Below are 17152 nucleotides of genomic sequence, written 5' to 3' on the forward strand. Positions count from 1 at the left end.
TTGAAAAATAGTACCTTCCACTACCACTGAAGAAATATAGTTGTTTTTATAATGGCTAGAAGCTATGATGTGAAAAAATTTAGTGTTCTTGTCCCCCTCCAAGTTCCACTTTACTCTGGATTTCTGAATCCAAAGAGATCCAGTTTCTCTTTTCAGCCTCCCATAATGAAACTTTTAGGTTGCTCAATTCGGTATTCTCTACCTCTAACAAAATTCTCAACTCTGCTGCTAAATCCTTAACCTGAATCTTCTAAGAGAGATCCTGAATAATCTTATTCTGATCCCCAAAGACCTCAGAGTTCCAACATTGAATTGTATGCCGAAGGTCCTTTAGTCTCTGAATAAGATTTGGGGAGTTGCCGCAAGCTACATCCCAGCTGTTCTTCACAAAGTCACCAAACTCACTATGATCCCACCACGCATCCACCGAGCGGAAAGGCTTTGGACCCTAATCAAAACCATTTACAAAGCGAAAACAAATCAGAACATGGTCTGATTGACCATTAGGAAGTGCAGTTAATGAAATGTTTAGCCAAAGAGTACATGCGGTTGCCGGAACCAAGCATCTGTCAATTCTTGATTTAGAAACTGAGTTCTGCCAAGTGAAAAGCCTTTCATGTAAGGGTAAGTCCAATAACTCCGAATTATTTACAAAATCTCGAAGTGCCAACATAGAAGCCTTATAGCCCGAACCATTCCATCTCTCCTCTAGAATCATAGTTTCATTAAAATCTCCACTAACAAAAACATTGCTCACAAACCCAACTGCAAGTAAACTCAACTCATGCCAAAATAATAACCTTTCTGAAGCCAAGTTGCTAGCATAAATAAGGATGTGACGATAGTAGGCATTATTATGAACAGAATCCAAACAAATCCATCTCGCACCGATACTGAAACATTACTCAGCAAAATAGTATTTCAAATAAGAAGTAAACCACTCGAAGCTCCAATAGATGGAACCCAATCAAATGAAAAATCCAAGTTAGGCCAAAGGTTTTTAACAAAAAAATTATCAACAATTTCCTTTTTCGACTCCACCAAACCAATAAACGCTAAGTTATTAGAAGAAACTATCTTTTTAATGAATATATCTTTCCTGATATTCGGAAGCCCTCCTCTACAATTCCAGGAAATAAAGATAAGAGGCATCGACATAAAAAATTAAAAAACCTCGATACAGCAGAGCTTAGACTTGCTGTAAATTATCATACACTTTTTTAGCCAACTCCGACAATGTGGCTGCCTTGCATGTAGATTTCAAGTTGAATCAAGATCCTCTATCCTTATTTTGCAAGCAAGGCGTTGTTAAAGCATTTCGAGTCTCTAAAGCCCATTCCTTCTTGGCATTTTGGTTTTCACATCAATTTCCATCTTCTCATTGTATATTTCTTCATCCTTCTTTACTCCCCCCATAAGAATTTATTACATAAATTTTCAATACTACTCCCTCCGTCCTAATTGAGTTGTCCACTTTTCCTTTATCACACAGTTTAAGAAAAGCAATTATTTTTTATGTGTTTTGTAAAATTTTCCTTACTTTTCTTGTCATACCCCTAATTAATGTAGGGTCCACTTACAATTTACTTTCAATTTACTTATTAGTGGATTTTAAATAGGGGTAATATAGAAAATTAAGTGTAAATATTAGTTACTTTTTGAAAGTGGACAAGAGTTTTGGGACAAAAAAATTTCTCAAAGTGGACAACTCTATTGGGATGGAGGGAGTAGTAATTACGCTTATGAGAATGTTGAATCAATTTATATAATACGTAGGCATAGCTTGAATGATAACCTTAAGCAAGACTTGTTCGTCTTAACTGGAAAAAATGTTTGATTTCCATAAGCGAAGTTTTTTCCAAACCCCGTCTTTAATATATTAGAGGCTATCCTATTTTCTTCCTCCCACTATAGATAGAAGCTCCAAATATCTCTTATGGAAATTTACAGTAGGAATTTAATGATCTATTGTTGTTGGTCCATCATATTTAGACCGATTCACTTTCTAAAAGATAGAGCCGACTTGTCAAAATATTTGCCATATCATGAAGCCTTGCCATAAACCTGCACCATTTCTTTGATACCCTTTACTTCATCAACATTTACATGTACAAAAATTAGGCCAATTTCTATAAACATATATATGATACTTGGCAATTAACCCCAAAACCAACATTGTGTGACAAGTTTTCATCCACTACAAATTAATGAGGTTAGAGAGCCCTTATGCATAAATCAAGAACAAGTAAGGGGATAAAGGGCCTCGTACTTTAATCCCATGCTAGGTGTGACTTCACCCTCCACCATACTATTAAGTAGGAAAGCAAAATTAACTAATTTAATGCAGTTCATGTTTTAGATATCGAAATTCTATTAACACCCATATTTACCATAATTGTCTCAATAAAACACCATTCACATGTGTAAGAATACTACGTACCCTTGAGAGTGGTTTTGGACTATGTATTTATAGGCTAGCGTGTGGGTCTCTCCTTACTTTAGCAATGTGGAATTTTATATGATTCCATCATTAACTCCCCCCCCCCCCCCCCAAATTGTACTCGTTTAGCACCCTTTCGGGTACTGCCGCCGTTTCATTTCCAATTTCTAATTTCAAAAATTGTTTAAAACCCTCTACTGTTTTGTTTTGTCATCATCTTTCATATTCTTTTTGTCTCTTTCTATATCTTATTCTCCTCTTTCTTCTTTTCCTCTTGTTTTTGTTTGTTCTCTACTCATGGCTGAAGGTTATAGATTTGACGTTGCTTCTTTGAGGAAGTTTCCTTATTTGTTACAAGTGGAAGGTTCTTATTACCTTTCAAGGTTTTTATGGCGTGCCCAACGAGTTTAACATGGAAGTGCCTAACGATGATGTCTTTTCAAACTCCTTTCCTCCTCCTCTACCTTCATTTGTTTTTGAAGAGCAATTGCTAGGTGGTCTTTCTTTTTATTTTCGACTCCTTGATACTTTGTTTCCTTAATGTTTAGGGTATCGCTCTCTTTTAACTACATCCCAACTCCATCCACCAGATAATTTGCTTGAAGTCGCTTTATTATTTTCATGGGAAGCAACTAACGCCGACCCGGTTGCACTATTAGTTCAACTCTCCTTACAACCGTAGAATTGGTCTTTTTTTACTTTGAGTTTCAGGTGTGGGTCGAAGATGTTTAAGGACATCCCTAATTCTCTGAAAAAATGAAATGACATGTTCTTCCTCATTTCTTATCCTAGTGAGTCATTTGGGCCCCAGCCTTGGCGCTCACATGTTGAACAGAAGCCTTCTCTTGAAATATCTAAGATTGATCAAGACCTTATGAATCGGGTAGGGAATGCCTACTTTGAGAAGACATCATATGCCATTTTGATTAGTGACTACGTCTGGCGTTTGTGTGCTCCTCCTGCTCCTTTATTAGAAGATGTCATTCCTTCCACCAGTATGTGTCTCTTTCTGGTTCTCTTTCGGCGTGTTTGGTGTTGCCCCCTTTTTTGTTTTTGTACACATCTTGTCTTTTTATGCTGTGTAGCCCTCTTTTACCAGCTTATATTGTTCTTACTTGGGGTGAGACGGCTCCGATCGTTTCTCGCAAATGCCATCGGGAAGATTCTATGGCCTTTCCTTTGAAGAAGAGAGGTGGCCAAAGGAACCTCCTTAGCCGGATATACCTCCTTCTTCTCGGGTTATCTCGGTCGCTAATGATGGGACATCTGTCTCCATTTCTGCTGAGGTTGCTGAGGATACTCCTTCCCCTTTGGCCCATCCCTTTTCTTCTACGGCTGTGACTATTTCCTTGGTGCCTACAACAGCTTCTCGTTGTCTCCATGATGACGCACACATCCATTCAACCTCCTCTCCTAAGGCGGTTGGTGATAAAACTGTTGGTGTCCCTAGTGCTTCCGTTCACACCAGTTCTCATCTCGTTCTACCTTATGGTAACTAACGAAATGACTTGGGCATCCTTCACCAACTTTGATACTTTATTGAGAGGATGGAAACACCATCGTAGTAATGAATTGTATGATGTCATATCCAATAGTTTTGTACTGTTGGGGTGCGAATTGCACAGGAGAGGTACATTCCCAAGGAATATGAACTGGCGGTGGAGAGTGCTGACCTCCGATTTATATCTAATCAGGTTAAGTCCGCTATTGCCAATCTGGAGGCTCAAAGAAGACATATTGTTGCTCTGCGGGCTGATCTTCAGAATCTTCAGTCAAACCATGCTTCTCTTGAGGAGGAGTACAAGGATTCTTGCATCCTTTTTTCCCGTAGGCTGAAGTTATATCGGAGGCAGATCTGAGATTACGCCTTGGTTGTTAATACAGGTGTAGATACGTCATTCTTAGCTGTTGATGTTAATTTGCTGAAGGAATAAGCTCGTCGTGCTTTGGCTGATTCAAAGAAAGAGGCTCTTTGCCCGCTGCTCTTCCGAGTTCTTCTCCTGCTCCCGTTCCTACCAGTGCTCCTTCAGTTACTCATCATAATCTTCCTCCTTTATCTTTGGGCTTCTTGCACCCTTTTCTTCTTAGCCACTAATCGTTCCTGACGCTAGCACGCCTTTTCTGATTTGTCAATTTGAGTTTTTGAACACTCTTAATGGTGGATAGGTGATGTAGCTTTTGTTGTTGTTTTTTTTACTAGCTTTGATTACCTAATAGTTGTATTTATACATTTTGCTGATCAATCTTTTTGGAAGTACATCTTGTTTTGTTTGCTTCTTTCGTTGTGTGTTTCTTCTTTTCTTCTTTGTTTGTTGTTTGTTGTTTTTTTTTTGTTTCTTGCTTTGCTGTTGCTTTATGAGGAGTGTTTCTCTGGTGATTTGGTCTTTGCTCTGTGAGAAATGTTTCTCAAATTGTTTGGATGTTGCCTCATGAGAAATGTTTCTCATGTGATTTGGATGTGCCTTATGATAAATGTTTCTCAAATTTTTTGGCCGTTGCCTTATGAGAAATGTTTCTCATATAATTTGGCTGTTGCCTTTTCAGAAATATTTCTGAAATAATTTTTTTTCTCGCTTCTATCTTGGTGTTTTTTATTTTGAGGTGAAACTTCATCTCTTCTACTTTTTATTGTTAATTCATTCATAATACATTATTAGATGCTCTATATTCTAGAACCTAGGTACTTCTTCTCCTTCTCTTGTTTCTAGTCGGTATGCCCCTCTTTTCAGCTGTTTTTTTATGCAATATGGTCCTTCCCAGTTGCTTTGCAGTTTTTTCACTCCTGTATTGTCTTTGCCTATTTCCGCATCTCGGGGACCAGGTCCCCTATTTGGAATTTGCGGGACCGCACCTTTTTATTTTGGTACCTGGCTGCTTGGTTACGGTAGGAATCGGCTCTTACACCTGCATGGTTCCTTCTTTCTTCTAATTGATCTATGGATAAGCAATTTTCTTCTTTGTTTGTTTCCTCATTGAAGTGTCTTATTCTCAGCGTTGGTATTCCGATTTCTACTAGTATAACGGCTTCGGTTTTGTATGTCAGCTTAAAGGGGGTTTACCCGTTACTTTCCTTGGTGTTGTTCTGTACGCCCATATGACATTGTGTAGTTCTTCTGCCCAGTTCTCTTTTACCTCATCTAGTCTCTTCTTCAACCCTTTGCATATTATCTGGTTTGTGACTTCTGCCATTCCGTTTGTTTGCAGGTGTTCTACCAATGTGAATCTTAAGTCTATCCCTAGGTTCTCACAAAAGTCTCTTAATGTGGTGCAGTCAAACTGTTTGTCGTCGTCTGTTACTAGCGTTTTGGTTATTGCCGAATTGGCAGACCACTTTTCTCTAGAAGAACTCCTCCGCTCTGGCTGCCATTATGGTAGATACCACTTTTTCTCCTGCCTATTTCGAATGGTCCACTGCTAAAACGATGAACCCATTCCTTCAATATCAACACCAAGGAACCCATTCATACGAGTTTCCACAGAAAAATATTGCATGCTTCAATTGATGAACATGGTCAAAAATATTTCTAAACGTTTTAGGGCAGGCCAACCCTTGAACATTCCAACACAATGCCATCAATGGGATTGACAGACCTGCAAAGTAGGTTCCACCGTTGAAACATTAACAATCTCCTCATCATTATCACACTCAATGATAAGAGATAATGTTTCTCGTTTTTCAATCTACAAAACATCATCCTCCTTCCCTTTTTGATTTCCTAACCTCGTTGTCTCATTCACAACGATGTTGGAAATATCTAAAAATGGTAATATTTTTCCCTATTTCTAAATTGGGGCTTTTTTTAAATATGGTTGCTCGAAAGTTGGGCTTTTCAACTCCTTTATGGACCTGATTTTGAGTCCAATTTTTCTTTCTCCCCCTTCTTTAAATTTTGACATCATTTGCGCCATAATATCGATTCCATTAGGCTTGTAATCTCTATCAATATCAATCTCTAGTAACACCAACATCAACTATTTAAATTACGATTATATAGTTACACCAACATCAACTCCTACATATTCTTCAATTTTAAGGATCAAATCTAATTTGTTTTTATGGTTCTCCAATTTTTACCTCTTTTATGATTCATCTTCCTTGAGTTTTCTCTCCCCGTTGCTAATGATGTATAATCCACTCCAATATCCATACTTCTTCTGTGTCCTCTAACTAGTCCGTAATTAGTTTTCATTATTTTTTCTCTATTACTATTCGATTGAACTGGAAAAGTTATGATTAGATCATTATACTTATGAAGTGATCCATCATTCCTCCATATCTAATGACACTCTATTAAAGGATGTCCAATAATACCACAATTATAGGATAATATCACAAATCGGGCAGTCTTCACCTCAATTCCATCATTATCAACTTTAACTTTCAATCCCCTTTTTAAAGGTTTGGTATTGTTCACTTTCAAATGAATATATTTATCTAAAAAATCCCTTGAAACACTAGGATCCACTTCTTCGCTCACACCAATATGTGACCCTAAAAAAAAATACTTCTTTATTCGAACACATTAATGATAACTTATGTATTTGAATCAATAATGGAGTTATTGTAAACTTCATCTCAACGTAATTTCAAACACAATTAGACTGTCTTATCCCATGGCCCTTCCTCAAGCGCTCGTTTCCTATCTTTTAGAGTCTCAAAGTGTAAAACAATAAAACTACTTTTCACTATCTTCACCATTAAAAGTGATTTTTTTTCCACATGTAGCTATTAAGTGTAATGAAGTTATCTCTAGTAATTTTCTCTGTTGATTAACACTTTATCAATAAAAAAATTTGCAGTTTTTTGTTCCCCAATTAGTCTAAATATTTCCCAATAGCGCAAAATACATCTATTTTCATTCAAAAGGCGAACATTTTAAGTGAGTATAATTGTTACAACAAGCCAACGACTACAAGGGAAGCGGCTGACTGCAGTCCCTAGAATTTGATTGTAACATGATCCAAATGACATAACTTGCTCTTGAGGATAGCGATTCTATTTTAGAAAACTTTTCTCATGGAATCATGTTGAGAGGGGAGTTATTATAGCCAAGTGCACCTACTTAAACTTCTCTATAACCAAAATTTTGGAACACTTACCTAAAATCTGATCACTCTTTATTACCCTAGGAAGTGGTTATCTCTTTTATAGTCAAAATTAGGTTCACAGGCTAGCTAACAATACAATTTTCAAGCTATCCTCTTTGATTCCCAGTCATGAAGAGTTTCATATTCTTCTTCGCCTACCGTCATCCACACTTTCATTTCTTATAGAGGAAGGCTAACTGGTTGCTGGCTAGGATTGTATGAGTGGTAATGATCATCATTCGACCATGATAGACAATGACACAAAGATGTAATATCCATTAAAAAAAACTCCAAAGAACAAAAACTACTATGTTCTGAGAGCAAACCTATCTGTGAGGCATAACATTTTGTATTTTAAATTATTTTTGAATGATGATTATTTTGATATTTTTATTTAGTTTAATCTTACAAAAAATACAGATATTTAAAATTGAGCCACATATTATTTAATTAATTGTTAGAAATTTGAATTCTAAAATGTCTCAACGTAATACTAACTGTATAAATTTTAATTTTAAATTTATTTTTACTTTATTTTATTTCGTACACGTAAAAAGTAAATTAAGATATTTTGAATACAAACATATCAATTTTTGAGAGAGACAAAATTGATTATATGTATGATTTATAGAATTGACAATCAATAGAATATATGAATATTCCATATGGAATAGTTATTTCTTATTATGGTTCATATGTAAAAAGTTAATAATTTTATGAAATTGTAATTCTACATTATTTATGAAATAATATTATATTTAAAATTAAGGAATAACTATTTGATTCTTTCGGAATAGATATTATATTTTATATGCAGTGATGAAATCAAAATTTTTGTTCAGATGGGGTAAATTGTTTTGCTTAGTTGAACTATACGTTGTTCAGCTATTTGTTTAGACCGAGCAGCATAGAGTTTGATTTATTTTTATCTTTTAGACCAAATGACATATTGTTATGCTCAATGTTTTTAAATAATTACTTAATTCACTTTAAAACAATTATTTGATACTCATTGATCTCTCGGGTCCGGAGTGAGTCGGCCATTCCATTTTACCCATTCTAGTTTCCCCACTGTCTATATCTATTTTATTTTGAGAAGTAAAATATTTTAAAGAAAATATAAGAAAGTGTTGTTTTTGTTAATAAAATGATTCTAAATAGAATTGAAATGAAAATGTGGTGGGTGCATAGTCAATAATTTTATATAAGAGACTAATTTGATGGATTTTGTTGATGTTAAACCATTAATTGGGTCAATTAGTGGTTTAATGATTGCAGGGATGATATTAAAACATGTTGTAGTGATGCATTAGAGGAAACGCGAGAGAAATATGGTTGGAAGGTAAGGCATGATTTGAGACATAAATAATTTTTTTAAGAAAAAAATTAATGCATCTCTGGACTTGGAACACAGAATTATTTATTTCAATTTTTATTCTTTTGAACAATTAACCCTTAAACTCTTCAATTTTAAATCAGATTATCTATAATTGTATTTTTAAAATGTATATAATAAAAACTGGAAACGAGGATGTGAGAAATAAATTAGAGAGTTCACTAATTGTTTCGATAAACTTATCCAAAACTTAATTTTTTCAATGAAAATCTAAATTATAGGATAATCTAACCTAAAATCGAAAAGTTTAAAAGTTAATTGCTCAAAAAAATTAAAATTAAATTAAATGATCATGTGTCACAAATTTAGAGGGCACGTTTTGCAGTAAAAAATATACGTATATTTAGTTTTGAGGGTGAATTAATGTGTGAGACAGACAATAGAGGTTACGATACCAGAGATTGAAGGGATGCGGCTAGCACATTATATAACAATTGGATCAGAATGCAGCACTTCACTGAGTAGGTATCTCCCCAATGATAATATGAAAGAGTTAGGTTGGGACGTGAGGGCTGCACTTTGTGTGTACGGTGCTTTCACCGCCCAAGACTACGTAAAGGCTCAACAACTTAGGTAATAACTAGCAATATTTGATTTAATCGTTTCTTTTGAAAGCAATGAATAAATGATGAATTGAATGTATTTTCAGGAATCGCTTAATGAAGTTTCACAAGAGTATATTTGCGAAAGCGGATGTGATTGTTACACCGACAACAGGGTACGTTGCCGTTCCTTAATTTTGCAAGCGCCAAATACATTTTGGCTCACTAAATGTTAAGTTATTTCAAAAAAAAAAAACATATTAAACTTATATTCATTATTTGGAAGATATAAATTTTTTATTTTTATTTCATAAAGTTTTTTTTCAATTTTATTTTATTTATTTGTTGATCTAATTTAAGAATATATATCACGTCAGCAAATATTATCAAATTATATGTCTTATGTAAAATGGAATACTAGCCCGCGTGTCGTATAATTGGGTTGTTGATGTTATAAATAATTTTAATATTCTAATTCGGATAGCCACATCATCAAAATTAGATCGGAATATCTTTTGAAATAAAATTTGAAATTTAGTGATCTCCAAAAATAGCCTAATATTAAATATCTTTTTTAAAATAATTTAAAAATTCAGTAACCTCCAATATCTTTGATCTCTAATTGTACATGCTATACATCATGATATCATTCTTGCGTGCCATAGCGTAACAGCCTATCCCATTTTGAAGGATGCTCTCCACACCGGAGAGCTTGACTATGTCAATGGAGGTATCACATTATTATTATTGTTATTATTATTATTATTATTATTATTTGTTATTATTATTATCATTATTATTTTCCTTTTGAATATTATACTACAACACATATTTACCCACTTTTTCATTTTTCTTCAGCTGCATTGGTTCGGTATCAGATTGCAGGAAATTTTCTAGGATTGCCAGCTGTTACTATTCCTGTAATCATATGCTATTTCTTTTTTAGTTTAATTATTAAAAAAACACCCCATTTTTTCTAACTTTTTTTTGTTTATGGTCCAAATTTTTAAAATAATAAACTTTAACCAATTTTTTATTTTTCAATTTTAATTACAGTAATTTATTTAAAGGTGAGAGAAAATATTCAAATATATCTTTTATATTTGAAATTTTTAATGGTAAAAAAACAAATTATATTTATGAAATAATATGAAAGATATATTTAGATATTTGTTCACTTTAATTTGAACAAAAGTCTAGAATTCAAACTGAAAATTAAAATAAGGACTAAATCTTCTAATTTAAAAAGTTTGGACATAAAAAAATCAAAAAAATCAAATACTTTTAGATAATTAACCCTTTTTATACATTTTATCTCTTTTTCTACTATTAATGAATATACTGGTTTCAATTTTTAGGTTGGATATGATAATATGGGCTTGCCTATAGGTCTCCAATTTATAGGCAAACCATGGTCTGAACCTACATTAATTGACATTGCATTTGCTATGCAGGTACATTCACTTATTTTCAGATTTAGTTTTTCTCATTACATATCTTTTGTTTTCCTATTTCTCCCTAAAATGTTCCTTTTTTCTTTAATTATACACAAGAATCCTAATCATATCGAGTCGAATAGTTTAAAATATTATATTACATGGTGCGCGGTTATAAATTTATGGAGAAATCTATTTTGAGGTCCTTAAACTATACATTTTTGGTTCATTAGATCTCTTATCTTCTATTTGACTTTTTCGGGTCCTTAAACTTTCATTTTTTAATTAATCAGGTCCCTCAACTTTAATTTGCCTTTTTCAAGTTCCTAATTGTTTATATTTTGGTTCATTGGATCCTTAAATAGATCTTCGTTTAAGGACCTAATGAACCAAAAAACACAAATTTAAAGACCTGAGAAAATCAAATAGAAGTTGATAGATCTGATGAACCAAAAAATAAATGTTTAAGGATTTGAGAAAGTTAAATAAAAGTTGAAGCACTTAATGAAACAAAATATGAAAGTTTAAGGATTTTAAAATGGGTTAAACCTAAATTAATTGTATATATTGTTTTTTCTTTTTAGTAAATCTAATAAAGTTAGAAATGAAAATTTTATTTTGAAAGTATCTAAAAATTTAAATCTGTTTTAAAATTATTATTTTTGCGGGACTTTGTCTGTCGGCATATAATTGATTTTTTTTTTTATAAATAATATGTAAATTAACGTCACAAAAAGTTGCAAAACTAAAGCTCTAATATTTTACTTTGATTGCTATGCATTAATTCGATGTTGCATAAAAACATCAAGTGTCTGATAGAATTAAGATTTGTTTCTCTGTTCTTGTGTAAACTGATGAACTGCAATTGGTAATTTATTCCTTTTGTTTCAGGCTCTACGCATTTCAAATTACAAAAAGCCAAGAGTATATTATGATATATTGAAGAAGGACTAAAAAGAACAAGAAGATATACTATTAATGAAATTTATTATGTACTAGTCGTATTATCCCCACATATGAGTGAAATTTAAATAATATTTAATATTAGTCATAATGTTTTTAGAATAATTCAATGCGAAGAATACCAAAAAATAAAATTCATAATATGTAAACTATCACAATGAAATAATTAAAAATTGTTCTAATTATTATAGAGATGGATTATTTTATAATATTTATATTTATATTATATTATATTATTTTATTTTATATTTTATATTGTTAGAATATGAACAAATGAAATAAAAAAAGTCACATCTTTAATATATTTCACAAGTTTATGTAATATTCAAAATTTTGAATTATTTTTTTTTATAAATATTAGGCCTAATGTCTTAAAAAACCCCGACCTTTTAGCCCCTTTTCAATCATACCCTGACGTTGAAAATTTGTCAATTTAACCCTATTTTGCATTTTTGTGTTTCAATTGTACTCTGAAAAATTAAATTAACGTCTTTTATGTTTGGAAATTTGTTTAAAACATTCTCCACGTCTCGCATATATTAATTGTATATTTTTAAAATTTATTTAAATTTAGTTAAATTAATTAAGAATTTAATTTAGTGTTAATTTTACTATAGTTTTTAGTTAGTTTTTAAAAATAAAAGACTTATTTGATCTTTTTTGAATAAAAAAGAATTTAATTTCATGTTTAGACTTAATTAATTGAATGATTTTATCATTTAAGTAAAAAAATTAACAAAAATTAAAATATTGGGGTACAATTGAAAACGGAAAATTTAAAAGTGGGTAAAATTGACAAATTTTCAACGTCGAGGTGGAATTGAAAAAAAGTTTAAAGGTGAGGGTTTTTTGAGTGATTAGGCCTAAATATTATGTATATTAAAAAGCCACAAGAAGTGGCAAAAACTTTAACACTGAACTTTTGCATAAGAAGTGGCACGGTCAAGACAACACATTAGAGACTACGACACAGTAAAAAGGTCAAAACATCACAATCCGGAGAACAAAATACAAACGGGATTTATAAAAAAATCTAATCCCGTATTAGTAAAATCTATACTATAAATTTTAAACAGAAAAATCGAATGAGAAAAACTCTTGAAAATCACATGCTCCACGCTCTTCTCCACATTATGTAATACCCTGTCATTTCTGCACTTCCAAATTTTCCAAACCATGATGAATAAAAGTAGCCTCCAAAGTTTCGAATACGGACCGAATGAGACAATTTGATGCCATTGAATCATGAAGTCCACAAAAAAATTTGGCATACACTAAATTACCTCAACCTTCTGAAGAATGTTAACCCAATTTTATCTACCAAAAACACAGTGAATAAAAATGTGATCCTGAGTTTCCAACTCACAAGCGAACAAAGAGAGTTATCCAAAGAGATAATAGAACGTTGAGCAAGAAAAGCAAGCAAAGGAATTCTGTTATGAACGGCTAGCCAAACGAAAAACTTAACTCGGGGGGGGGGGGGGGGGGGGGGGGGGGGGTCAGAGAATGCCATACTTAAAGAAAGATGTTCAAAACAGCCCCTGCAACAGTTCCTTCCGCCTCCAATACATCCCCACTCCTGCTCTCCATATCAGCATCATCATATACCCATACAAAGCCGAATAAGGCCTACCAACTGGACCATTCTCTACATTTGAATTACCTCTGTTAACACTCAACATATCCACTCCAACAAACCCCGCATTAATAGCTGTAGGAACCAGTACAGCTTCACGGTTTGAGTCAACAGCAACACCTACATCAAAAACACGATCTAAACCAGCTACCTCAGCTTCATTACCCTGCACGCCATCAACTACACGAGTTGAGAATGCCACCACCTGCTCTATAAAGGGCTGCCGAATAGTTCCATTACCAGAAAAAACAGCAGAAACAGTATGTAACAGCTTACAAAACAAGGCTGCCGAATAAATTCCAGATTTTTCTTTCTATATCACCTCATCCGGACTAGCTAAGCGATGAATAACCATACTATAGGTAGCTTGTAAATCCCTTAGCATCAACGATTCAACACTTCTTAATCTACGACGCCGACGCCACCCATCATTCCATACAACGTCAATAGAGACACACTTTTGATTTGAAAATTGATAAAGTCTAGGGAAGATATCTGAAGTCGGACCAACACCCATCCAATTATCATTCCAAAGCAAAATAGAGTTACCCATCCCAACCTTAAAATTAACATTAACAACAAAGGTATTCCAGACATTCTTATCAATGCAGCACGACCTTCTGATACCCTTCCAAATAAACGACATTTTAGTAACATCTTCGTTCAAAACAAAAATCTCAATCCACCATCCCCGAACAACTCGAAACCACTTTGAAATATAGAGCGTTATCATTAATAACTCTTAGCTTCCATATCCACTTAAATAACAAACTTTGATTTCTAACCTGCAAATTAGAAGTACCTAAGCCACCGCTTTTAAAATCCTGACATATCACCCTCCAAGAGACTTTACTAAGAACTCGAGAACTAATATCTCCTTTCTAGAGAAAGCACGTTGTATATGATTCCAGTAGAGTCTTAATCGATCTTGGCATGTTGAAAATAGACATAAAAAGACCGGAATGTTGAACATGACAAATTTGATTAGAACTAACCTGCTTGCAGGAGAAAGAGGTGAGCCTTTTCATAATGCCAATCTTGATTTGAAATGCTCCACCACATAGTCCCAAGAACGAACAGAGAGATTCATGTTAGCTAAAGGAAGACCCAAATTCTTAATCGGAAAAGATTCAACTATGCAGCCAACCACCTACGCAACTAACAAAAGATCGATCTCGCTAGCATTAATACCCATAATGGAATACTTGTGGAAATTAATCTTTAACCCTGAGATCAACTCAATACATCTAAGAATACGAGTAAGGTTTTTCAGCTGCTCAATGTTGTAAGGAATATAAAGAATGGTGTCGTCCACAAATTGAAGCATCAAGATAGGATCCTAATTTTCGGCGTAGGAGAAACCATGCGTAAGCCCCAAATCCATAGAACGATCAAGTAAAAACTTCAAACCCTCTACTGAAATAACGAAAAGGTAAAGCGGCGGACTTTTGCGACGGACTGCAAATCCGTCGCTATTTTGCTGTTTTAGCGACCGAATTGGCGACAGAACAAAAAACTGTCGCCAAATACACCAAAAAACAGTTAGCGACGGAATTCCGTCGTTAATCCATTGTAGAATTTGGCGGCTTTGGACGGAAAATTGGCGCCAGTATTTTTGGATGATTTTAGCGACTGATTTATAAAGTCCGTCGCTAATGTAATCTTTAATAAAACGCATCATTTTATTGAATAGGTTGGCGACGGAGTCTTATGCATCCGTCGCTAAATTCAGCGACGGAATAAACAATCCGTCGCTAAACCATTTAATGAAACGGTGCGTTTTAGAAAGGGATTGCTTTAGCGACGGACGTTATAAATCCGTCGCAAATTTTTACTAATAATACAGAAAGCAGGTTTCTTTTCCTTTCCTTCTGCGTTTTAATTTCTCTCTCAAATTCGCCGTCGCCGCTCCTCATTTCTCTACCGCCGTTCTCTTTTCTCCGCCGCCGCTCCTCTTTCTTTTGCTGCCGCCGTTACCTCTCTCCTTAATTAGGTTAGTTTTATTTAATTTCTTTTTATTTTCTGTTTTTAATTTTTTTACAAAATTGCAGTTTCTGCCACCACCGGACGTCTGCCGCCGTCGCCGGTCCACTGTCGCCACCGCCCATTCTACTTCCTCCGTATTTCCAGTTGCCCTTTTGGTTAGTAGTTTTAAATTTAAGTTAAATTAATTATTAATTTATATTAATTAGATTATATATCAATTGAATAATTAATTAGGTTAAATTGTTTAATTAGATTATCAAACTAATTAGGTTAAATTTCAGTTTATTTATTAAATTAAAATAGTTTTGGTTAATTAGTTAATTAATTAATTAGATTAATTAGTTGTTTAATTTAATTGTTAGATTAGTTATTGTATATTAGTTGATTAATTTAGATTAAATTGTTTAGTTAATTTGTTAAATTAGATTAATTTGTGTTATTTTATTGATTAGTTTAACTAATTCTTTACTGAAATTCTTAGATTAAATAATTTAATTTGATTGATTAATTTGGTTAAATTGTAATAATTTGGGATAATGAATTAATTAGTATAATTAGTTGTTTAATGAAATTGTTAGATCAATTAATTTTTTAAATAGGGTTTGATTAATGAAATTGGATTTTTAATTATTAGGTTAATTAATTTGTTAATTAGTTAATTAGTTAAATTTAGGTTAATTGTTAGTTTAATTTTTAAAACGTTATATGAATGTATAATTTAATTTTTAGGTTTTTTTAGTTTAATTTCATAATTTGATTACTTTAAAGTTGATTATTTTTTTAAATTGTTATATTGATAATTAAGTAGTATGGTGGTTTGTGAATTTTAGTATATATGGTGGTTTGTGAATTGTAATTTGCTTGCAGGACGTCTCTGAAAAATGGGTGATGCTCATTTTTCAGGGGAAGTGCTGCCAATTTGTTTTCCAGAAAATTAATATTTTTGAAACTAATTGCTTAACAGGTTTGATAGCCGTCAATTGGTTGCAGCGGTCTGACATTCCTTATCTTTCCTTTTTATCTGTTGTGGTTCTGCTCTGCAACAAGTAAGTACTGTTATTATTATTTTTCATTTATAATCAGTTAATTTATAAGCTGTTTAAACCTAAAATGACCTCGATTTTATTCCCACCGAATAAAATCGTAAACCTAGCCGTAGAGTTCCCGTCCCGTGTGTTCAAGCGATTGAACGACACAGGATTTTACAGTTCGCAAAACTGGTCCTCCCGTAACTCGATCGCAAAAATATATATGTCTAGTAGCGGTAGAAAAATATTCGGTTGTTTTCTAGCGTTTGTTCTCCGGGTGGATGTAAAATATATGTTCTGTAACGCTTATTCCTCGCGGAATATATAATTAGCGTTACACCACATATACTAAATATCGCACTGAAGGAGAACGACGCCGGAAGGCTGCCGAATATTTTCTCCGTTGCTAGGCATATATCGTGGCCGAGTTAAGGGGCGCCAGTTTTGCGAATGGGATAGGTCCATACCTTCAAAGCAATCAATTACATTGACTTTTCTATTTCTGAGCGAGAACCCCTCCTAATTATCCGTGCTACAGAAATGGATACAGACCGAAGTTGGATGTATAGACGGATGCAGGGCGGGTTGTTATATCCAGGCTTTGACGAGCGCGTGCAGGAATTTGTTAATTTTGCTT

The 17152-nt window shown here is 33.5% G+C and overlaps 1 protein-coding gene across 5 annotated transcripts in view; it reads left to right on the top strand.

Annotated features, from left to right (window-relative positions):
* LOC126656073 (fatty acid amide hydrolase-like) overlaps positions 1-12074 on the top strand; it is a 51778-nt gene extending 39704 nt beyond the window's left edge. For all 5 annotated transcript variants that reach the window (XM_056103666.1, XM_050350543.2, XM_050350542.2 and 2 more), the window contains 7 exons: positions 8790-8870; positions 9301-9497; positions 9574-9642; positions 10132-10196; positions 10325-10386; positions 10825-10920; positions 11794-12074. In XM_056103666.1, the coding sequence (XP_055959641.1) occupies positions 8790-8870; positions 9301-9497; positions 9574-9642; positions 10132-10196; positions 10325-10386; positions 10825-10920; positions 11794-11856 (633 nt within the window). In that variant the 3' untranslated portion in view covers positions 11857-12074. The remainder of the gene's footprint in view (positions 1-8789; positions 8871-9300; positions 9498-9573; positions 9643-10131; positions 10197-10324; positions 10387-10824; positions 10921-11793) is intronic.
* Positions 12075-17152: the final 5078 nt, after the last annotated feature.

Source organism: Mercurialis annua, linkage group LG7 (genome assembly GCF_937616625.2).
Source record: "Mercurialis annua linkage group LG7, ddMerAnnu1.2, whole genome shotgun sequence".
NCBI lineage: Eukaryota > Viridiplantae > Streptophyta > Magnoliopsida > Malpighiales > Euphorbiaceae > Mercurialis > Mercurialis annua.